This window comes from Sarcophilus harrisii, chromosome 3 (assembly GCF_902635505.1).
Source record: "Sarcophilus harrisii chromosome 3, mSarHar1.11, whole genome shotgun sequence".
Lineage (NCBI taxonomy): Eukaryota > Metazoa > Chordata > Mammalia > Dasyuromorphia > Dasyuridae > Sarcophilus > Sarcophilus harrisii.
In genome coordinates this window covers 607,855,215-607,868,692 of record NC_045428.1, presented here as the reverse complement: position 1 = coordinate 607,868,692, position 13,478 = coordinate 607,855,215, and the positions used below count along the sequence as shown (strand labels likewise).

At 40.5% G+C, this 13,478-nt stretch overlaps 2 protein-coding genes across 4 annotated transcripts in view; both read left to right on the top strand.

The window, feature by feature from the left end:
• The window catches only part of LOC100926752 (zinc finger protein 420), a 79,274-nt gene that overhangs the window by 47,101 nt on the left and 18,695 nt on the right, over positions 1–13,478 (top strand). The window lies entirely within an intron of this gene.
• LOC116422952 (zinc finger protein 239-like) lies at positions 10,008–11,786 on the top strand. Its single transcript, XM_031963537.1, has one exon. The coding sequence runs from the start codon at positions 10,038–10,040 to the stop codon at positions 11,148–11,150; it is 1,113 nt and encodes a 370-aa protein (XP_031819397.1). The 5' UTR covers positions 10,008–10,037; the 3' UTR covers positions 11,151–11,786.

Below are 13,478 nucleotides of genomic sequence, written 5' to 3'. Positions count from 1 at the left end.
CATGTATATTAATAGAGTATAGCCCAATTACTATTTAGCCTCATGTACTTGGGACCTCAGTGCATCAACTCAAACCTCAGCCCATTACACTGCACAAGAAAAATTGAGTATAGAAGAAAAGGAAAACTCCTGAGAACTAAAACAAAATGCAAGCAAAAATCAACAGAAAGAGCGAAAGATGTTTTTTTGTTTTGTTTTGTTTTGTTTTTTGCTTAGTCAATTGGGGTTTTGACTTACCTAGGTCACACAGCTAGGAAGTGTTAAGTGTCTGAGACCAAATTTGAAGTCAGATTTTCCTGACTTTAGGCTGGTGCTCTTTCCATTGTGCCATTTAACTGCCTCTAAAATTTTTTTTGAAAGTATTAAAATTGTCATATATAATTGGGGAAAAGTAATATTTAATATAAAAAATTGAGGTCAATCAACCTGAAGCCCTTCTGTTCCAAACTGTCTTTTCTGACATCTTGAATCAGTTGTCTGATTTGAGATGTCTTACAATGACCATGTGTCAGGATTCTTACAAGGTGTTAAGTCAGTTATCTAATTTAGCCTGGTACTTAACAGTTCTCTGGTTCACTAATGTACTTAGTACTTATTAGACTTCTACAAGATTCACATGTTTAAGAGAGCATATATAAGCTAGGACCCCCAACCGGATTGGGTCTGGGACAATCAGAAGTCATTCCTTGTTCCACCTTTGTGCTGGCTGGAGACATTTAGAGGGAGCTAGAGTATATGTAAGGTTCTTCTCTAAAATATAATGTTCTCTGAGAGCAGGATTCTTGGCGGACTTCTGGAGGCAGCCTTAGTTTCAGTTCAATATAATAACCCCAGATGCAGCCAGGGATTAAAGTCCAATCCTTTATACTTTCTGTCAAAATCTTATCTCCTTCACTTTGGGGCTCGCTAGTTTTCTGGAGGCCTTCTGGATCTTGCCTCTAGTCCTTTGCCGCTGCCAGATTCTGCCTCTAGCTCCCTCTGAATGTCTCCAGCCAGCACAGGTGTGGAAAATGGAATGAATCTGTCTCCGCCTCCTAGAGTGGGCTTGTGCTCTTTGACTTGTGAATCTGGACTGAATCCTGGTTGACGCTCCAAGCTTATATATGTTCTCTTAAAGATGTGAATCCTGTAGAACTCCAATAAGTACTAAATATATTAGTGAACTAGAGAACTGTTAAGTACCAGGCTAAATTAGATAACTGACTTAGCACCTTGTAAGAATCCAAACAAACATGTAAGACACTTATTTGAAAGGTAAAAGTTCTGGTTTCTCCCCAAAGTCCCTCTGGTTGATTTTCCTATAAAAGTCTGAGTTTTATGAAAGGAAAGTGGGACTTTCTTTTGCTTTTAATTTTCTCTCCTGTTTTAGGTAGCTTTAGGTCAATCTAGACCTAATCAATCTAGAATTTTTCACTGGAAGTATTTTTTATTTTTGTAAATACATGCAAAGATAGATTTCAACATTCATCATTGCCAAACCTTGTGTTCCAAAGTTTTCTGCCGCTAAATCACAGCATTAATAGCTAACCTTTATATAGTATCAGCTGTTGTCCAAGTGATACACAAATATTATTTCTTCTTTACAACAACCATGGCAAGTGGAGATACTATTAGTATTCGAAGTGTATGGAAAAGTAACAGAAGAAAAAAGAGGTACAGTGACTTGATGACCTGTTGATGATGTTTTATTCTAGAAGAGGACCACAGATAAAAGGGAGATGTCTTGCTTTGTGTTTCAATGGCAGTAAGGGAGGCAGTGCTCTTCCAAGTCCAATGTCAGATCAAAGTCCTGTATCTGTCCTCCAACAAAACTTCTGGTGATGGAAGCTTGGGGAGGAGGAGCTCATGGGAGACAAAATGAGCAGCCTGGTGGGTGAGTGGCCAGATGAACTAAGAATCATAGGGTGGAGTTTGAAAGGGAGGAGTCTAGGGCTGGAGAAGAGCCATTTAAAGGCCATTGGCCAATGTGATGATGGACAGGGCTGGGGGAGGGGAGGCAGGCAGCACTCAGGAGGGCATCACCCTCTGATGTTTGGGAGGGTCCCACCCCAGACTTCAGGGATGGGCTGCTTGGGGCTCCTTGGAGTTCAGAGACTTTCTGAATACAATTAATGGGGAAGCAGAAAGGTTTGGACCCCGGGATTCTTTGGATCTGCCATTTTCCTTTATGCAAACCTTCCCTGCTGGGGCGGGACCCAGGTGGTGTGGAGAAAGGCCCTACAAGTCCTGCCTTCTGGGCTGCCCTTGCATAACATTCACACTTTTTCGCCTGATTTGGGTGGCCTCCCAATCTGTCGAACAATTTACTTCCAGTTCGGCCTTAATGAATTCTTGGCTCCCCTCTTTTCAGGTTCCCAAACATTACAAGTATCCAGTGTTACCTCTTCCTCAAGCTTACCATGGGGTCCATATTTCCCAAAGGCAGGTTTCCTTAGTAACCCAAATTCTCACTTTCAGCCCTCCTCCTTCTGGACATGGGTGTCCTAAGCTCTGCCTCCAATCCTGTTTGGGAATTGATTGGAGCCTTCAGACATGATTTTTTCTTTCTTTTTTTTTTTTTTTTTTAATTTAATAGCCTTTTATTTAAGGGTTATATGTATGGGTAACTTTAACTTAACAATTGCCAAACCTCTTGTTCCAATTTTTCCCTCTTACCCCCACCGCCTCCCCCAAATGGCAGGACGACTAATAGATATTAAATATATTAAAAATAAATTAGATACAAATAAATACATTAAAACCTTTTATTTTACTGTACAAAAAGAATCAGACTTGGAAAATTATTGTACAATTAGCTTGTGGAGGAAATCCAAAAATGCAAGTTAATAAAATAGGGATTGGGGTTCAATGTAATGGTTCTTAGTCAATCTCCCAAGAGTTCTTTGGCCGGGCGTAGCTGGTTCAGTTCATTACTGCTCCATTGGAACTGGGATTTGGTTGATCCATTTGGGGGGGTCCAGGTCCATCACACATGATTTCATGAAGTTCCAAGGTTTGCCTTTCTGCCCCCAAGGAACCCTCCTTGGTTGCAGAAACGAAGCTGTTTCCTGGGCCAAAGTTTTCTGGATTCTGCACATCTTGGCTTCTTCCCAGGCATTTGGCTCACTGTTGGGCACATTCCTTTTCAGGGATTCTAAGCCCACAACCACCCAAGAATCTTGGGAACCTTCCCCATCTTCTGCTTAGATTTCAGGACTCAGCCATCTTGTTTTTCCAGATTCAACTATTCACCCAAATCACTTCTGGACACTTAAATTTCTTCTTTTTACCCAAACCCCAGTTTCCTGCCCCCCCTCAACATAACTCCTGGGAGCTGAATCCCCCCGGGTTGTCCTCCCCAGCCTTTGCCTTCCTTGTTTTTCCCTGGGGCCCATCTCAGACCCTTACCTCCTACTTTTATCCCTCAGCCACTTTATTTTCTAGATAATATGTCTCTTTGGGGAGACAACATGCTGGGAGGTCCAAATTCACTGACAGGAAATTTCGACTAGGGGGACAATTGAGGTTCTACACCTTTCACCCATCTGGGGCCTCAAATCTCTCCTTTCTTTGGGTCTGTAGGAAGGTAGGTGAGAGGAAGGAAGTCAGAAGAGTAAGAGTAAGAGAAGGTGAGCCAATCTTCAGTTTTATGTCATATCACCCCACTCATCTTATTCCCTGTCCCTTCTATATAAAACTGACTGCCCCTATGGCCAGCCCGGGGACTTTTTCCTCCCTCCTGGACTTTTGTTTTAAATGGTTTAAAAAGGGTCATGTTGGCTTCATTTCTCCCCAACTTTAATCACCAATAAATTTTTCCCTATTAATTGGGGTCTGTGTCCCAAGCAGGGTTAGGCCAATCTCCCCGGAACCTCACGCCTTAATTTCCTGTAAACCTCCTTCCAGGAAAAGAAGGAAACAACATCTGTGCAGCTAAATCATCCCCTCCCAGCCTGCAGAGGACGGCCTGGCCCCAAAGGGAGCCTGGAGCCAGAGGGAATTGGCCCCTGAGAGCCAGACCCCACCCCAGGTGAAAGTGTATTCTGCTCACAGATGTGACAATATCAACCCAAGGGCCATTTCCCCGGATCTGGAGGATGGTTGGTGAGACCGCCCATCTCTCTCTTTCCTATGGATCCTTTAAAAATGGGGGGGAATGCAGAAACAACACTGGCCCTCCCTCTGCATGTTTTGGATTGATTCATTGTCCCTTTGGCATCTTGAGCCTAACTCCCTTCCCCCAGTTGTTGCTCCCACATGTTTGTTTAAATTGTCCCTGAATGGGTCCTTGACAAAGGTGACCATAAACACCAAGTGTCTGTCCTGTTGGTATTTGCCTTTGCTTTGGTCCAGCACCATCTCCCCTCTACACACACACACACACACACACACACACACCCCCCTTTTAGCCTGTTTCTTTTGTCCCTGTGGTCGGCCCCTCCCTGCAGCCACTGAAGGGTTCTGGAAACCCTTGGCCCCTGTTTCTGGAGCAGAACCCTGGGCTTCCCCTCTTTTGTCCCTTTTCCTGGCTGGGAGCAGGCAAATATTGACCTTTCTGCTGTTTGCTCGCCCTGTTTCCTCCAGGAAACAGGCTTTAAATCTCTTGAATTCCTTCTTTTGAAATTTTTCTGGTTTAAATTTTTTTTTTTTTTTTTTCCTAAAATTGCAGTTAAATGACTTTTTGAATTTAAAACTAGGAAGTTTAAGTGTCTGAGGTAGGATTGTTCAATTCCTCTGACCTTCCAAGGGCCAGTGCTCTAAACCCTGTGCCATCAGGGTCCCTAGTATAATTTGTTTTAACCTTAAATACAAAATAAAGAAGAAAAAAAAATTTCCCCAAGGAACAAAGAACATAAAACAGATTTGAAAAAACAAACCTTAACATAATGAATGTTATAAAGGATCAAGGTGTCCAGCATTTCTTTTCTTCTTGGTTGGGTTTTCTTTTCTTCCCTTTTTTTATCTCCTGTTACCTCCCCTGGGGGCTCCCAAGGTGTCAGGGCCTTTAATCCATCTTCCCCGGACAGAATGGAGACCCAGCCCTGTTTCTTTTTGCAATCTTTGGGGGCTTTAGCAGGAAGCAAGAGCAGGTGGATGATGTTCTTGCCTCTTTCTGGTTTCTGAATCTCTTTCCTCTTGCCTCTCTCTTCTTTCCCCATCCTTCTTCCTAATGGAATTGAAGCTTGGTTTTTAATATTTACTCTCCCTTGAATACCCCGGGCCCCTCCAGCACTGCTTATGTGGGAGTCCGCAGAAGGGAGGCATGCAGGTTGTGCTGCCTCCCGAAAAGTTCTAGCAAGGGACACCCCTCGCCTTCTCAAAGGAAACACCTTAAACCCCAACCTCCTGCCTCAGGGCCCCGGCCCCTTGCCTCCTTGGGCCAACCCATCAGGCTGACATGGCATACATGGCATTTCCCAGGAGGAAAGTCCCAACAAGACCCATGGACCCAATTAGGCACTTTAAATAATTCCATCATTTAGCTCCATCCCCTCCTTTTCTCGCCCTTTTCTTACATCAAAGCAACAGGCATTTAGGAAAAGGGAAAATTGGGGAATAGGAGGGGAGATGCAAAGAAGGAAAAAATCGTCCCTGCCCTCAAAAGGCCTTCCCATTCCAATGGAAGACAACATTGAGCTGTGTCCACACCAGCTGTGACAAAGTGTAGGTGGGAGGCCTTTGAGATTGTGCTTCCAAGTGCTAAAAGGATGTGACCTTTGGGTAAAACCCTTTCTCTCTGCTTCAGTTTGCTTTTTGTAAAATTGGAAATTGGGCCAGATTCATTAAGAAGTGTGGATTCTCAAATTTGGAACACAAAATATTACAAAAATGAATGTTGAAAACTATCTGTACTTGGATTTGGAAAAATAAAATAATTTGGGGGAAGGATAGTGTTTTCATCTGGATAAGACAATTTCTGGCCTTTGGAAAATTCATAAATCTTTTTTTCTCCTCAGTGATCATGGAAATGTTTTAGCTCTATAGCACATAATACTTGCTTTCACACAAACACTTCATGCCATTTTTAAACATAGCACTTCTGAATTTCACCTCCAAAAATCCTCATCTCTCTGATAAAACCTTTAACTTTTGTGGTTCTCCAGGCAGTAATTTCCTAGTAAGATATTTCTCAATTTTATTCCACCTGAAAATAAAGAATATTTTCATATCCCACTGGTCTTTTGGGAAAACTTTTTAATTTCGGTGCTGGTTCTTAACCGGGCTGTCACCTTTGGGCAGATCCCTCCCCATGCTTCAAGGTCCCTTCTTAAATTGAGGAGCATTATTAGGCGTTTGAAATGTGCTTCAATCCTTAAGTCCTCTGAGTGTTGGTGTTTTAGGGTTGGTGACCTTCAAGGATATTGCTGTGGACTTTAGCCCGGGAGGTGGGGTCTGTTGGACCCAAGATCAGAAAAAGAGCTGCACAAGGAGGTCATGCTGGGGAATGCTGAAATTTTGTTTCCCTGAAGGAGGGTTTTCCCTTGGAACTCTGGAACCTTAAACAAAAGGAGTGTCACCCATCCCCTCCCAGGGGTGCAAAGTTTCAGACTTGCCAGTTTCTTGGAAAGGCCCACGGCTGCCTCCTTCCCAAGAAGAAAGGGTCTTCCCTGCTGGCTGGTTCTTCTTGCCGGTCTTTTGCACTTTAGGAGGGGAACGTCCAATTTTGTCTGGAAACCTTTGGAAAACTTGATCCTGCCCCTTTTCACTGTACATGGAATAAAGAAGGCCCCTTCTTGGTGGGAATCATTTTGTCTTTGCAATATTCTTTTGTGTAAAAAAAAATACATTTTACCTCACTGCCCCTGGGGTAAGTCATAAATCGCAGTACAGCAAGTGGGCCCTTGTTCTTCCTTCATATATCCCCCAAAGACCTGTACTTGTAGAGAAAGGGAAGGGAGGAGGTCTTTCCATACATTTGCTGGAATCCAGGCCTTGTGCTCAGAGCTTCCTTTATGCACATTATTGCCCTTATCCCCACCCAAACCCTTTGTTTTGGGCTCCATCTTTATCCCATTTTATAGGTCTGGAGGCTAAAACAAACTTGAAATTAACCCCCACAGTCACATAGCCAGGATGTGTCTAAACCCAAATTTGAACTTGGGGCTTCCTGACTGCAGGCCTGGTGCTCCCTTCTCTGTGCTTCCAGCTGCCTCTAATGTCCAGAAAATGGAAGCTGTGGGATGTGACCATCCTGCTGTGAAGGAGGCAGCAAAATCAGGATCTTCTGCTTCCAGGTTGCCTGCATGGCCTCCTTTCCCCTCTGCCCTCTTCCCCTGGCAATAAGCACCCTGAAAACCATCTTTGGAGTTGCCTTGAACCCCACCCAGTGGGCCTTACCCCTGGCCCTATTCTAATGAGGAATAAATGAAAGTTTCAAGGCCCCTTAACCACTATCCTTTTTTCCTCCCCAGGACTTCCAGTTCCCAGAGAAGATTTCTTCTCCCATTGGAGAGAGGGGCCCCAAGGAACCTCCTGTCCCTGGTGAGTGGGTTGCAAGCTGGCGCAGGCTGCTGTCCCAAGGAAGTCTTCTTCATGTCATGGGCGGGGGTGGGAAAACTGGCTTGGGAATCCTTTTCTCAATTTTGTGTTAATGACAGCCTAGGCATCCTTATTGAGCCTCTGAACCTCAGTCTCTTCATCTGTAAAATGGGGGGTTGGACTTAGGCCTTTCAGTTTCCCTTTAATGAAGAAATCAGGATCCTAATGGAAGCCCTTTGTTGGAAAATTTAGGGCTTTAGAAAATCCACAAACAAAGAAAGAGGGCTCAGGCTGTCTAATATGACTTTCTTAGGCCTTCCCCAAGGAAAGTTTTTTTTTTTTTACTTTTTGATATTCATTTAAAAACTAAAAACAAAAGGAAAAGTTAGGGAACAATTTTTAAAATGTTTTTATTTCAGCAAGAACATAAAGGGAGGATTTTAGAATCCATAATAATTAAATTTCTATAAACCATATGTGAAAGATATTAATTCCAGAACTGCCCATTGCTTTTGCTTTCCTGGAATGTTCTTTTTTTTCTCCTGTGGGCTTTTTTTATGATTTTCTCTTTTTCATTCTTGCCAACTACCCCTTGTGGCTACAGTTAAGCAGAGATTCATAGAACAAAGAACAACCTCTGAGGAATGCGGCCCAAGCTGGAATTGGATCAGTTGGAAGTCTCCTTTCCCCCTCCTTTCCTTTTCTTCTTCCCCCTCCTCTCCCGGGTTTTTTCTTCCTTCCTTTCCTTTTTAATTCTTTCTTTTCTTCTTTCCTTCCTTCCCTCTGTCCACCTAGAATATCATATCCCTTCACAGGACCCTAAAATTTCCCTTCTTTCTTTTCTTCACCACTAACCATCCCCTTGGATAGATTTCATTTCTTGCTTTCTTTTTCTTTCTTTTTTTGTTTGTTTTTCCTTCTTCTTTTTTTTTTTTTTTTTGTTGAGGCAATTGTGGTTCAAATGGTTTGGCCCTGGGACACACAGTTAGGAAATGTGTCTGAGGGCAGTTTGAACCAGATCCTCTTCTTTCAGTGCTGGAAAAATCCACTGTGCCACCCGAACTGCTCCGGATTCCTTTTGGGAACCCACCTTAAATCAAAATCCAGTCTGATTCTCATTGACCCCATAGATCCTGTTATAAATCCATTTGGTCTTTGTTTGGGTCCCTCCCATTGAAACTTAGACTAGTGTATATCGCAATCCTTTCTGCTTTGGCCCCAAACCCCGAGCTTCTTTTTCAGTGTTTCATTCATTTCCTTTTTATTTATTGAGTTTTTTTTTTAATCCCAGGGGAGAGGAGATTCTTTCCCCCATTGTTCCTAACTTTAATCACTGGATGGGGGCAGCCTTTGGAGACCTTACCTTAAGAAGGGGCCAAATTCTCCCCCTGCATGCAGAGTCATCTGAATAATCCCTGATCTGTACCTCCCCGGGACACAGATGGGTGGGGGAAAGTGGGGCTGGTGACTTTGGGCAGCCTCCCTCACTTAAATCCAGTCACTTACTAGAACCCTGAAGCTTCCCTTAAGGTTGGGGAATGGAGGGAAAGACTTGTGGTTATTCCATAACAGCACCAGGAGTCCTAGGCCCTTGTTAATTCCATGGGACCATGGGTGAAAGGAGGGAGCAGGAAAGAGACAGAAATAGAAACAATTTGGCCCCCATAGGGACCAGATGCAAAGGATTGAGGGGTGGGGAAAGGCCAATGATCAGCCCTATAATTCCTACCAATCAGTACAAATTGATTAAGCGCCTGTTCCGTTTCTATGCATTGGGCCCTGGGTACGAAGAAGCTGTCAAAAGTTTTAAATCTGGCATAAAAATGGGAGAAGGTTTGAAAGAAACAGCAGCTTATAAAACTCATTCTTAAGCTAAATCCAGGCAAAGAAAAGTGTTTTTTTTCATGAAAATGCATCAAATTCAACAGACATTTTACATAGAAAAGAGAGGGGAAGGGTTTTTGAAAGGAAGAGTTGAGGTGGAAGAATCAAAACTAGTGACAATGATAAAGAAAAAATATGGGGTGGCAAGAGTTTTGGGTAAATTCTCCTTTGGGTCTCACAATAACCTGGTAAATAGATACAATTATTAATTTTCTACAGAAAATTGAGGAAAGAACCACATTCCCAGGGGTGCAGAGCTAGGTGGTGCCTGAATTGAATTTGAAAGAAAAGGATTGGAAATAAAATGGAGAATATCTGTCTAGTGTAATGGATTGAGGCTCAGTTTCCAGTTTTGAGTTTAATCTCTGCTGCAGGGATTTGGATCAGGTTACTCAGCCATTCAGAGCTCATAGGCTGGTTTCTAAATTATGAGAACCGTCACCTTGCCTTTGTCTCAGCTTTGTTGGGGGGGTCCAAGTCATTGTACTTTTGTGTGGAACTCTGTTTAATTGAATCACTTTACTGGTGTGAGCTAATAGCATTTTAAAATGATGGAACCCGTCCGTTCAGGTTGAAAACTTTTTTACCTGAAAAATATTAAAGTGAATTCACCATGATCCCCAGCTTTAGAGGGTATATTTATACACATGTTTTTATTTCTTTCAGATGCAGAGACACTGTTTGATATAAACGAGATGAGTGCAAATCTGAAAATGATCTCATGGAAAGACCTTTTTCAATATAGTGCGTACAAAGCTGTTGTTGCTAAGCAGAAAAGAAACCACATTAGAGAGGAACACTGTGAATGGAATACACACAAAAAAGCTTTAAGAGAGAGTTCCAGTGTTGTTAAAGATAATATAAATCCTGGAGAGAAAACACCTGAGTGCCATGGATGTGATCAAACTTTTCTTGTACTCTCGTCCCTTGCCAATCATCAGAGTATCCATGCTGGAGAGAAACCTCATGAATGTAAGAAACATGAAAAGACATTGAGAGAGCGATCTACTTCTCAACAAGAGAGAATTCACATACAAGAACAATCTTATACATGTAAACAATGTGGAAAGGGTTTCCAGTGTTATTCCAACTTGGTTCAACATCAGAGAATCCACACTGGAGAGAAGCCTTATGAATGTAGTGACTGTGGAAATGCTTTCACAAAGCTCTGCTCCCTTGCTGTCCATCAGAGAATCCACACCGGAGAAAAACCTTATGAATGTCATCAGTGTGGAAAGAATTTCAGTTGTAGTTCAGGTCTTCGAAAACATCAGAGAATCCACACTGGAGAGAAGCTTTATAAATGTAATGAATGTGGAAAGGCTTTCACCCAGCAGAGCAGTCTTACTTGCCATCAGAGAATCCACACTGGAGAGAAGCCTTATGAATGTAATGACTGTGGAAAGACTTTCACACAGCGCAGCCATCTTACTTCTCATCAGAGAATCCACACTGGAGAAAAACCTTATGAATGTAATGAATGTGGAAAATCTTTCACGTGGCATAGCCATCTTACTTCCCATCAGAGAATGCACACTGGGGAGAAGCCTTATAAATGTAATGAATGTGGAAAGGCTTTCACAGATTGCTCCAGTCTTGCTGTCCATCAAAGAATCCACACTGGAGAGAAGCCTTATGAATGTAATGACTGTGGAAAGACTTTCACACAGCGCAGCCATCTTGCTTCCCATCAGAGAATCCACACTGGAGAGAAGCCTTATGGAGGTAATGACTGTGGAAAGTCTTTCACATGGCACAGCAGTCTTGGTAAACATGAGAAATTTCACATTAGACAAAAAACCTCATGAATGTGGAAATCTTCAGGCAAAGCTCAAATCTTACTTAACTGAGAGTGTGCATTAGAAGAAAACTTTTGAGTGTCTGGATCATGATAAAGTTTTTCACAGGTATTAGTCCCTGACTACACATGGGAGATCCTATGGTAGATGTAAAACCTCATTCATGTAATCCATGTGGAAAAACATTCAGGCTCACTTCATCTCTGAATTGCCTCCAGAAAATTCCTAGAAGATTGAAATCATGAACAAAGCTATAAAAATGGAGGACAGAGCTTGTTAGTCAACAGAGATTTTCTGCTTGAGAAAAAATCTCCCATGGACTTGGACCGGGAAGGTCTTTAGCCCAAGTTCACGTCTGAGTATGCATCTCAGGATACCGAATGGAGAGAGAACTTACAAATGTGCTGAAGGAAGACTTGCCATTACCTAGAAGATAAAGGTCACTATAAATCACAATATTCCCATTGGAAAGAAATATTATACGAAATGTATTTGCAAAAAGGCTGGATCTCATCCTTTGTGTAGAAATCTTGTTGCGGATGAAACATGTGAATATAATGAATGAGGGAAGGCCTCTTCCCACAGCACAGAACTCATTAGACGTTGCGATTTTATACCGTGTATAAAGGTCAGAAAATAGATTTATGTTTTCTCTGAAATTTAAAAATTTTTTTCCCCCCTTTTTGGAAAAAAAAAACCCTTTTTAAAAAATTAAAGGGAAAAAGGTTTTTAAAAAAAAAAGGGGAAAAGGGGGGCCCCTGTAAAAAACCCACAGGAGGAAATTTTTAAATTGGGAAAAAAAAAATTTCCCCGGGAAATCCCACGGGAACCCAAAGGGGGAAAAAAAAATTTTTAAAAAAACCCAAAAAAAAAAAAAAAAAAAAGGGGAAATTTTTTAAAAAACCCCTTAAATTTTTAAGGAAAAACCCTTGATACCCAGGGAAAATTTTTAAGGTAAAACCCCCCCTTGGGAAAAACCTTGGGGAAAAACCCAATTTTAAAAATTTAAAAATTTCAAAAAAAAAAAAAAGGGGTTTTAAAAAAAATTTTTTTAAAAAAAAGGGGACGGGGGTCTTTAGGTTTTTTGGGAAAAAAGGGGTTCCCAAAAGGGGAAACCCAAATTTTTTCCCCCCCTTTAAAATAAAGGAAACTTAAAAAATTTTAAAAAATTTTAAAAATTTTTTAAAAAAAATTTATTTTGGGAAAATTTTTTTGGGAAAAAGGGGAAATTTTTGGGGGGGCCCCCCAAAAAACCATTAAAGGCCAAAAAACCCTTTAATGTTTAAAAAAAAAATTTTTTTTTTAAAAATTTCCCAAAGGAAAAATTTTTTTTTTAAAAAAATTTTTAAAATTTTTTAAAAAAAATTTTTAAAATTTTAAAAAAATTTTTTTTTTTTTTTTTTTATTTTTTTTTTTTTCCTTTAAATTTTGGTTTTTTTTTTTCCCTTTTTCCTTTTTTTTTTTTTTTTTTGGGGTTGGGTTTTTTTTTTTTAAATTTTTAATTCATTTTTCCCCTTTTTTTAAAAAAAATTTAAAGGGGAAAAACCTTTTCCCTTTAAACCTTTTTTTCCCCGCCCAAAACTTTTTTTTTTTTTTGGAAAACCCTTTAAAAAGGGCCCTTTAAAAAGTTTTTTAAAGGGGGGGGGGTTTTTAAAAAAAATTTTCCGGGTTTTGGGGCCCTTTTAAAGGGGGGGTTTTTTTAAACCTTGGGGAAAAACCTTTTTTCCCGGGCCGGAAAATTTGGGTGAAATTTTTTGGGGCCCCAAATTTTTTAAATTTAAAAATTTTTTAAAATTAAAGGGGGAAAAAATTTTTTTAAAAAAATTTTTTTAAATTTTAAAAAAAGGGGAAAAATTCTAAAATTTTTTTAAAAAATTTAAAAAAAAAAGGAATTTCCCCCAAAAAATTTAAATTTTTCCTTTAAAAAAAAACCAAAATTTTAAAATTTTTTTTTTAAAAAAAAAAAATTAAAATTAAATTTTCCAAAAAATTTTTTAAAAAAAAAAAAATTTAAAAAGGAAAAATTAAAAAAAATGTTTAAAATTTTTAAACAAGGGGAAAAAATTTTGGTTCCTTTTTGGGAATTTTAAAAACCGGCCCCAAAGGGAAAAACCAAAACCTTCTTTGGGGGTTTAATTTTTTTAAAAGGGGGGGCCGGGGAAAAAAATGGGGTTTTTTATGGGAAATTAAAAAATCCCTTTGGTTTTTTTTTTAAAGGAAATTTTTTTAAAAAAGGGGTTTTCCCCTTTTTTAAAATTCACCCTTTAAACCCCCGGAATTCCCGGTTTTCCCGGCCCCGGGGGGGTTTTCCCCCCTTTTTTCCCCCGGAATTAAAAA

Excerpts from the sequence above, each read along its gene's own strand:
- LOC116422952 (XM_031963537.1), top strand. The coding sequence starts at position 10,038 with ATGAGTGCAAATCTGAAAATGATCTCATGGAAAGACCTTTTTCAATAT.